At 36.3% G+C, this 9,776-nt stretch overlaps 3 protein-coding genes across 10 annotated transcripts in view; all 3 read left to right on the forward strand.

Moving 5' to 3' along the window:
* LOC105131410 (non-specific lipid-transfer protein-like protein At2g13820) lies at window positions 1-1,245 on the forward strand. Its single transcript, XM_011034365.1, has 3 exons — window positions 1-417; window positions 507-635; window positions 897-1,245. The coding sequence occupies exons 1-3, from the start codon at window positions 99-101 to the stop codon at window positions 1,028-1,030; spliced, it is 582 nt and encodes a 193-aa protein (XP_011032667.1). The 5' UTR covers window positions 1-98; the 3' UTR covers window positions 1,031-1,245.
* Window positions 1,246-3,479: 2,234 nt separating this feature from the next.
* On the forward strand, window positions 3,480-4,487 carry LOC105131411 (non-specific lipid-transfer protein-like protein At5g64080). Its single transcript, XM_011034366.1, has 3 exons — window positions 3,480-3,897; window positions 3,985-4,035; window positions 4,167-4,487. Exons 1-3 carry the CDS (start codon window positions 3,579-3,581, stop codon window positions 4,295-4,297), a joined length of 501 nt encoding a protein of 166 aa, XP_011032668.1. The 5' UTR covers window positions 3,480-3,578; the 3' UTR covers window positions 4,298-4,487.
* Window positions 4,488-6,924: 2,437 nt separating this feature from the next.
* The window catches only part of LOC105131412 (F-box/kelch-repeat protein SKIP30-like), a 4,122-nt gene continuing 1,270 nt past the window's right edge, over window positions 6,925-9,776 (forward strand). Inside the window, exons 1-4 of one of the 8 annotated variants that reach the window (XM_011034373.1) lie at window positions 6,925-7,324; window positions 7,673-7,733; window positions 9,196-9,237; window positions 9,533-9,764. In XM_011034373.1, coding sequence (XP_011032675.1) covers window positions 9,615-9,764 — 150 coding nt within the window. In that variant the 5' untranslated portion in view covers window positions 6,925-7,324; window positions 7,673-7,733; window positions 9,196-9,237; window positions 9,533-9,614. Of the gene's footprint in view, window positions 7,325-7,672; window positions 7,734-9,195; window positions 9,765-9,776 lie in introns of all 8 variants that reach the window. The other 7 variants (XM_011034367.1, XM_011034369.1, XM_011034372.1 and 4 more) reach the window with 7 other exon arrangements.

Genomic DNA, 9,776 nt, shown 5'->3' on the forward strand with positions numbered 1-9,776 from the left:
TCCCTTTAACTCAAACTTCAAAGCTCAGAATTCCAATCATACATTCGACTTTCACAACCAGATCATTCTAGCCATCCAAAAATTTGCAGCTGCAGTCAATGGCTTCAAGTGGGATTCGCATGGGTCTAGTCCTGGTCCTTGTGGCCATAACTTGTGGTGGAGCAATGGCTCAATCAAGCTGCACTAATACTCTCATGAGCCTGGCTCCGTGCCTGAACTACATCACAGGAAATTCATCAAGTCCATCATCCTCATGCTGCTCACAGCTAGGAAATGTTGTCCAAACATCACCACTATGCCTTTGTTCACTACTCAATAATAGTGGTGCCTCATTAGGTATCCCCATAAACCGGACTCTTGCTCTGAATCTCCCTGGCGCTTGTAAGGTGCAAACCCCATCGATCAACCAGTGCAAAGGTAATCCAAATCTTTAACTCTTTCTGGTGAATGTTATAAACAAGGGATGCTAGATTCATACTGACTTGACTTTGGCAATGGTAAAACAGTTGCCACTGCACCCACAGCTTCAGCAACTCCACCTGTAAGCTCACCAGCCAGTTCGCCAGCAGATTCGTCTACTCAAACACCCGAACCAGATATTATTCCATCAGCGTCAGACATTCCTTCAGCTTCAGGTATGTTCAGGAAATGTAAATCGTGCAAAAGCCTTTCAAGCTTAGCTGGATAATGTACTTGATTTCTACGTACTAATCGGGAATTGAATTTTGATCTTTGATCATATGAATGAAACAAAACGTAATTTTGGCTTGAACCAAAACTCAAACGACTGACACCTAAAATTAAAGTGCATACATGAAAGCACCAGACTAAGCAATTCCAATTTATAAATGTTAATAGGAATGGTTTCTGAAGTCAGCTCTTAATTGTAAATACAGGAACTGGAAGTGGCTCTAAAACTATCCCATCATCAACCGGAACGTCTGACGGAAGTATTGTCAAAGCACCCCTTCAGTTTGTGCTCTCCGTTCTCTTTGTGGCATGGTGTGGTTCAACTGTTACCAAATTCTGAGTCCAAAAGGTGGTTTTTGGAATTGCACTTTGGAATTTTTCAGAGTGATTTGTAGCCTGTTGTATCATTGATTATGATTACCTGATCCTATTTTTATTTTATTTTTTACTATACTGTTAAGGGTGATTCTTGTTGCACTTGTACAGTGTGATTGTATTTTTTGTTCGATTTGCTTAATGAAGAATGAAAACCATATTGGTTCCTTCAAGGAAAAATGTCAAAAACCATTGTCACTATCCTACTTGGCTTCCGCCTGCATCACTTCTTCTACCATCAGATTGCCGTGGAGTACTGAGATTTTCACAGGCTTGCATTGATAAAAATTTACGAAGTCTGAAATGAGTGGAAAGATGACAGGAGAGTAGAATCATCAGCAGTGCGAGCAAAAATGAAAAGAAAAGAAGAAAACTTAAATAATACGAACCCAAATGATCGGAACATTTAACGTGGTTATGAAACTTTCCAATCGCAGATAACATTTCTTGAAACTAGCCGACCAGATGATAGGGGATGCACTTTGGCAGACCAAATTATGATCCAAAAGAGAAACCTTGTTTGGAGTATCAAACTGTCTTGCCTCCAAGCTCCAAGTTTAAATACAAAATTTTGGCCTAAATATTTAAAACACGAGGCACCCGCATTTCAAACTGACAGAATCATATGTTACAGGTTATGAGAACAAGCCGCTATTTTGATCCTCTGTTTTTGCAACATACTTACAGAAGAAATTGAACAGTCTCATCCACTAGTACCCACAGGTTATATGCATGCGATTTATTTACAACTTTTTCAAGCTTGATCAGTCTTTCAAAATGAGTTAGGATGTTATTTTACCTGTACAAACACAAAGCCTCACAAGTCACAAGTAACGAACCCAGTTTCTTGGATATTGGTTTTGACATTTGGATTGTCTTCAATTTGTATGCTTATTGGTCAGCACCCTGCACACTCCCGTCGCTTAGAACTGACTGGTGGGATTTGTTTTGAGTTTCTTGTGGGCTTTCAGCTGAAGGCAAACCATATTGTTTCAACTTGCGAGAGTGAGAAGCTACTTCTGTTCCTGTATTGTATTTGAATTCTGTTCCTGTCTTGTATTTGAAAGCATGAAACATGCAATTTTCAGCAACTCACACGCACAGTTGTGAGACCCTGCTCCGGGACCTGTTCGAGAAAAAGTTGCAAGTTACTGGATCATTAAGTTAACTTAAGGGTTAACGCTCAACCGTTTTTATTAAAATGGCGTTGTTTCCTTCTTTCTTTTTCTTAAAAAAAATATTGATGTTGGCAGATTGGATTTGGACATATCAGCTAAATCATTAAAAACTCAGTTATGCTAGGGTTCCATTGAATCAATATCTTTTTTGTTTAACAATGATGCTGACAGTGACTGTTGCCTGAAATCAAGAAACTACAAAAGAGTTGAGACATGGCTTAATATTTATGGATAGACATACAGTGACATCAATTATAGAAACATCAAATGGCTAGAAGAACAGAATTAAGAATTGCTAAAAAAGAGGAGCATTTCAGATTCAATGATAGGCTGATCTGACTTTCTAATTTTATTCTAAAAAATTACTGTTAGAATATATTCAAGTTATTGGAATAAAAACAGACAGCATATTTGAAATTCAAGTTGCAGAAATTTATCCAGGTTTATGTAAATAGCTTTGGCATGAATAGGAAGATTGTCTAAACCATAAACATGGGTTCATCAGATAGGAAATTAAAAGCTGAGCGCGCATAGGCATCAAGCTGAAAGTCGAAATCATCTTTCACCATTTACCATCCATTGAAATCGATCAACTAGGAATGGCTTGAAGGAGAGATATCAAAACATACAGTGATGATGTAGGACAACATGCTGTCTAAGCAGAAGATCTACAGGGTCTAATTTTCAGGATTTAATATTAGTACTGGTAATTTCGGCGCTGTTGAAAAAGTACTTCTTTTTGGGAGTTTCCTGATGGGTACACCCTAAAATCTCTAGGCTTATTCATCAACCAGCCTGTTACCCTGGGATGAAGCTAGAGATTCCCAAACTAAAATATGAAATGAAAGATATAAATAATATTACTTTTTTTTTAATTTTTAGGTATTGTCTTGATTTTACAGGCTTTTTATCGCCTTTGACAACACTATATTGACCATGGAAAAGCATTAATTTACACATAGAAGATGACACCTCCTTCCACAAAAAGAAAGTATTAATACTACAAAGCCGGCGCTCTGCATGATTAGTTTTACGCCATCATCAGCATTTGGTTTATTTGGTGTGGATTCTGCGATGAAAAGCAATGCAAAGCTGAACAAACCAGAGAGAGACACTTAAGTTTAACTTATTAAAATAAATCTGTCTCTGTGCAGAAGGTGAGTTGTTCACCAAAGATTATAAAATTAAGTAGGAATATAGGTAAACCATATTAGCCAGTTTGTTTACAATCTTCCCCTTTATTAACCACAGCCTTTTCATTTCCTACAAGCCACGAAAACTTTTCTTCTGTATCTCTCAACCATTGTTGCCAGGAATTTCTATAGAATTGACCCAATGGCAGTTAGAAGGATGGAGGTCATGCTTGCTATATCCCTTATAGCAACTTTGTGGGCAGGAGCCATGGCACAATCATCTTGTACCAATGTGATCATAAGCATGTCCCCATGTCTGAACTACATAACAGGAAACTCATCGACCCCGTCTTCATCATGCTGTACACAGCTAGCTAATGTTGTCAAGTCGCAGCCTCAATGTCTATGTGAGGTCGTTAATGGTGGTGCCTCCTCACTTGGAGTCGATGTTAATCAGACTCAGGCTCTGGCCCTCCCTGGTGCTTGCAATGTCCAAACTCCCTCTATCAGCAACTGTAATGGTAAGCAATTGCAAGCAATCCAAATTCTAAGATCATTTTCTAGCAATGCAAATAGCTAAATATTCATTTTATCATCTGCTCAAACAGCCTCTTCGCCCACAGATTCTCCAGCAGGAACACCAAATTCTCCTTCTGCAGGTACAAGATTCAATTAGATTTTCCAATTTCCGACTTGAACTTACGAACAATATAGGTTTTTCGGTTACTCCTGGTAGCAGAACCACCGTACAAGAGCCCAATGTTAATACTTTACTGTGTAATGGGTGCAGGAACAGGATCTAAGACAGTGCCATCAACAGATAATGGAACATCAGGTGCAAACTCTACGAAGTTGACAGTGTCTCTGCTCTTCTTCCTACTCTTCATCACATCACAAGCTTCGACCCTCCGCACCATATAATATAAGCTCCATCTACTTGAAATTCTGCTGAGTCTTTTGCTACCGCAGTTCATTAGTACTGTTGACGCAACAGAGGAGTTCAAATATTCCCTTTTCTTTTGGTAACATGATTCTTTATTTTGGGATACCATGTGGACTTAGATTTGTATACTCCTCTATTTCCAATAAATAAAATATTCTTGGTTTTCCACACTGTTCTGAAGAATAATTAGAGGGAAATTTTACTTGCTGGTATCGAAATGAAATTGTTAGATTTTAACTTATAAGAAATAAAATTATTATGAATTCTCTGATACTGATGATACAGATAGCAATTTCTTAATCGGATTAGAGAGGTAAATCTAGCCTCAGATTAACAAAAAGAAATCATCACTCCATGGACACAGAGGGATAAAAACATTGGTGACTAACAAGCAGCAAATCATCAAGAAAAAGAGAAAATATTAAGAGATTTTGACTAATCAACCATGTTTCTAGGGAGTCAAGGAAGCACATGCATTTTCTCCCTTGCACTAATTCTTTTTCTTGTAATTTGAGGTGATCTTTCTTTATTGTTTTCTCTTAAACCACTCTTAATTTCAAATTGGATCGGGAATTCAATGGTAAATTTCTTGGGACCATTACAAATGGCTTGACAATGGAATCCACCGGCACCCAGAACACCAGAAGCACATGCATTTCAACACAGCACTGCTTATTTTTCCATGCATTAGAGATCCAAATAGGAAGTCAAACCGCACTGCCTTGGTGAGAATTCCAGTCACACACAAGCCATAAGCCACGCCATTTTCTACTGGGAAAGATGCACTGCAACATTAACTTTGTTTTGATTGGTCTCTTCTAAGGAGGCCTCTTTTTCCGGGTAAACGTCCGAGATAAGACATTGCCGTAGTATCTTTTTTCTACAAGATTGGGCAGTTCACGTGGGTTAATTAGTTTTATTTAAAAAAATATTATTAAATAAATCAAATCATTAAATTAAATTAAATTAAATAGATCAAGAGTTTACTTGTTGGGGGTGACTGGTCAACTAAATCAATTTAAGATTGATTTTTGAAAAAACCAGCCTCAGCGAAGCCCGGCTGGGTTTAACAACTGTGCTTAGTAAACAACATCTGTTGTTCTAGACACTGAAGACGTGATTAACTATATAATCCATGGAAAATAAGAATTATATAAGCAAATGACAAAAGACCAGAATCAAAAGCCATCGCAGTCCTTTGCCCCTGCCGTAAATTCTCAACACGCAAGTGGCTAGCTGGGAAAGAACATTAAAAACGACATGAGATCCTGCCAGAATTAATTCTTTGCATCTGTTGTGGCTCAAGTGGAAGGGTTGATTCCAAGACTCTAAGAAAGTGGGGTTCATTTCCTACCGGTGACATAATTTTAATGGGGGCCAGCTAGCTGTTAGAATCATCGATTTTTTTATTTTTAGAATATGGCATGGTTTTTTAAGATTGTTTTTTGTTTTAATATATATTAAAATAATATGTTTTTTTATTTTTTATATAGTATATCAAAAATATCTAAAAGCATTAAAATTAAAAATTAATCTAGAAAAAAAAATTAATGAAAAGCTGGTATCTATATCCTTAGGACTGTCCGTACTCCATTTGCTGTAATCATCTTGGGACAGCTTTGCTGGCTCCAAATGAGAGGAATATGAGTTTTGAGATTAAAAGTGAATTAACAAAGGTGGGACTTTAATTTTTAAAAGCTATTTGAAAAGTGGTAATTATTATTTTTTAAAAGTATATTTTATTTATAAATTTATTAAAATAATATTTTTTTAGTTTTTAAAAATTATTTTTGATATAAGTACATCAAAATAATTTTAAAATAAAAAAAATATTTTTTAAAATTGTATAAATAAATTCGGACGGATCAATATCTTGTAAAAAAATAATAAAATTATAATAACTATATTCCAAACTAATAGTTAGTATATGGTATATGATTTTTTTTATTATTATTTTTTTTATTTATATGGGGTGTCTGGATCAGCTTACGTGCACCATGACTAATCCTCACGGTCCACTGAATACCCTGTAAATTCAATAGACATATAAAGTATCACAGAAATGATAAACATGTACATCAGAACTCAAATCCAAGTATAGTAAAAAAAAAATAAACCCCTTTCATTACTATACCAATTACTGGAATGCAATGGGAGATTTTTTAGGTCAATGAGAGATTGCATGTGAGAACTACTGGAATTAAGGCACTAGAAGTTCCGTTACAGCTGAATTTCAAGCATTAAAATCTGTACACACATTTACTTATGTTTTTATAATTACTGGCTTATTTTTTTTACAATTATCCTTGCCATACATGATTGTATGCTTGACTCGAACCAAGTAACCAACCCATTCGGTCTTGCCCCATGGATCCACCCCTTGGTAATTTCATCTCAAACACAGGCAAGGATGGCAGGATGCGAGGTGAAGGACAGAAAATGATTTACTGCCAATGAACTGGATGGAGACAGTAGATGCATTCTCACTTCACCTGCCACAATAGACATGCGTACCGGAGATTTTGATGGCGCTGGCCTGGTACTACTATAAGGTAAGTTGCTGGCTTGCTGCTAACATTTGTCAAAGTCTTCATAAAAAAGTTATGTAAGAGGGCCCAAGGTGGGAACTAATCATAATTAAGCTTGTTAAACCAAAAATTGAAACACAAACATGGTTTTGGAGGGCATTCAACCACGTGCACTGAACGTGTCAGCCAAAAAATTGGTGTTTAATTTTAATTAACAAGAATGCCATTGCGGTGAAGGAGAAAAAAGGGACCAGGAATATCCTCAAATGCCTATATTCTGGTTTAGGGTAAGCACAAATTGAAAGGACTTGAAAATAAAGAAATAGAACGCTAAGAAATCACTAAAAAAACCCTGTGTTTTTTGGTCAAATTAGCTTTGGAGGTCTCTCTGGGAGGAAATCTAACGCTACTCTTGATTTCTCTATGTGTGTCTGTACAAATCGAAGCGACGGAGCTCCGAATCTTATTGGGTTTCAGGTAAAGCGTGCTGTCTTTCTATTATGCCAGCAGAAGTGATGCAATTCCTTGTGTGTTTTTTTTTGCCTACTTTCGTGAAAAAAATTGACGTGGATTTGATGAAATTTTGATTTGATTTTGAAATTACTGAATACCCTTTGTTGTTTGTGGTGAATTGGAAGTGGGTTTGGTATTTGAAATGAAGTTCAGTTTGGTTATTTTTGGGTTATGTTGCTTGTTTCTGAGGTTCAATTTTGGTTTTATTTTCTTTTGTCTTGCATTTAATTGGTTCATGAATTTTATTAGAGCTTTGGATGAATTCAATGGAAGCGTGCTTGGTTGATGAATTGATTTTCTTATTTTTTTCAGAAGCAATAGGTGAGATTGCCTTTGCACTGGTTCTTGTGTTGAATGTTCAGAAATGTGTGAGGTATAACTAAAACTAACAAGGCTGTGATGATAATTTGCATGTGTTTAGATATTTGATGTTGAGTATTTATTGATTAAGGAGACTTTGAGCTTTCGTCATTGAGATTTATTAGTTTTTATTCCATGGTCTTAGGTCATAATCTGTGTTTAGCCTGTAAACTCTTCAGTGGGATTTGCTAGTTTATATTCCAAGTTTGTATGTGGAATTCAAATCATTTATGCAATTCTGGTGCATTTTGATGAATATGCCCAAGAATTAGGAGAAAATTGCAATACCAGATCGCCTATCACAGTTCAATTTGTGACTGTGACACGTGGAAGTGAAAATATATGGTCATATTCTGTTGTCTGGTGAAGTTCACTGTCTTGTCTCTTTATCTGGGAAGATGTCTAACAATATTAGTGTGACTATGGTATCGTCTTGGCAATCTGTGGAATGAAATTGATTCTGGTGTGTGATAATCAAAATCCAAACACCATGAAATGTCAACTTTCCAAAGCAGAAATGGTAACCACAGTACTTGAAATCTGAAAACCAGTGTTGTTTGGATTGAGACTCTAATGGAGACCATAAGATTGGCTACTACGCCTTCTTCTCAATGAAGTTGGGTAAGATTTGATTTTAATCAGAATGTTTGCACTGCATATATGGTTCTGAAAGATGCAATAGAACCCATGATAGTTGTAAGAGTCATATGGTGCTTTTCAATCCCTAAACTGCAAATATAGTTCTGATATTTAGCTTCTTCTCTAGGGCATTCTTTTACTTGTTTCTTCCTTTGTGTAGTTTGCTTTTTTCATTCGTGAAAAAAAAATGTTATGATTTGGGATGTTTGTTGGACATAAATTGACTTGGATAAAACTGTTTTAAAGTCTCGATCCTTTGACAGTACCTTGTAGTTACTTGTTGCAGGCAATTTAGTGGGTTTTCTTACCTGTGAACTGTGTTTATATGTAGGGTCAGGACCATTTCAATATCATAATTAGAGCATTAAATTTTTGCTTAGATACTTGTTTCTTAGACAATTTTCTTCTCTTGGACTATCAAAGTTTTTGTTTCTTTGTAAAAATTATGAGCCAACGCATTTTACGCATACACCCCTAGTGTAATCAAGACTAAATTCTGGTAAGTTTAAGCTCTGATCATGAGAAATTGGATACTTTTTAGTCTTGATTGAGTTTATTGATGCATTTTCACTGGTTTATTTATGGTTTGGGCATATTCAATTATAAAAAGTATTGCGTTGAGGATTTTTTGCAAGTTTGGCCATGTATTTGTTGTGCTTTTTCAAATTTAATTAAATTTGAACAGATGGCAAAAATGAGAGAGCCAGGTTGCCCTTCATGTTACTTTTCATGACAATACTGCTATTTGTATGAAAAAAGCATACTCTTCTTCCACTTGTAAAGATGAGTTGGCTACCTTAGAAAGAAACCAACTTCTTCCACGATTTGGACTTCAGGTATCTGCAGATACTGATTTGTGACCATGCAAACCAAAACAAGTGATTGAATGGAGCCCTCTTGATTCTTTGCATGTTCTGGATTTCTTTTCTTTTCATTTCTTGTTTTCCTTTTTTTCCCACCATGGTGATAGTGAAAATTTCATTGGCATTCTGTTTGATGATGGCAATGGCTATTTAAAGAATGAGTTTTCTCTTTTAAGTGGTTAGAGTGACAACTGTAGTAATTTTATTTTTATTGAAACTTGGTGCACCTTTATTAGTACATTGATCTTGAAATGCCAGAACTCTGAAATTGATTTCATATAACAATGCCTGTGCCTTTTGTTAATGTCAGGTAGCTTTTGCATTGCTGTCAACAGTATAGAAAAAAATCAGAGGTGAAGAAATAACTTGAAACAGATGCAACTGTGATTAGTATGTCTGAACTGATTGAAGGTCTTCCAGACGCTGTTGCCATCAGGTGCATTGCACGGGTTCCCTTCTACCTCCACCCCAAGTTAGAGCTCGTTTCTCGTTCATGGCGAGCTGTTGTGCGTAGCTCTGAGCTGTATAAAGCCCGGCAGGAGGTTGGTTCAGCA

The sequence above is a fragment of the Populus euphratica genome, unplaced genomic scaffold (genome assembly GCF_000495115.2).
Source record: "Populus euphratica unplaced genomic scaffold, PopEup_1.0 scaffold23.1, whole genome shotgun sequence".
NCBI lineage: Eukaryota > Viridiplantae > Streptophyta > Magnoliopsida > Malpighiales > Salicaceae > Populus > Populus euphratica.

Excerpts from the sequence above, each read along its gene's own strand:
- LOC105131410 (XM_011034365.1), top strand. The coding sequence starts at position 99 with ATGGCTTCAAGTGGGATTCGCATGGGTCTAGTCCTGGTCCTTGTGGCC. Across the intron at positions 418-506 it reads ATCGATCAACCAGTGCAAAG|TTGCCACTGCACCCACAGCT; the intron begins GTAATCCAAATC and ends ATGGTAAAACAG. Across the intron at positions 636-896 it reads AGACATTCCTTCAGCTTCAG|GAACTGGAAGTGGCTCTAAA; the intron begins GTATGTTCAGGA and ends TTGTAAATACAG.
- LOC105131411 (XM_011034366.1), top strand. The coding sequence starts at position 3,579 with ATGGCAGTTAGAAGGATGGAGGTCATGCTTGCTATATCCCTTATAGCA. Across the intron at positions 3,898-3,984 it reads CTCTATCAGCAACTGTAATG|CCTCTTCGCCCACAGATTCT; the intron begins GTAAGCAATTGC and ends CTGCTCAAACAG. Across the intron at positions 4,036-4,166 it reads ACCAAATTCTCCTTCTGCAG|GAACAGGATCTAAGACAGTG; the intron begins GTACAAGATTCA and ends TAATGGGTGCAG.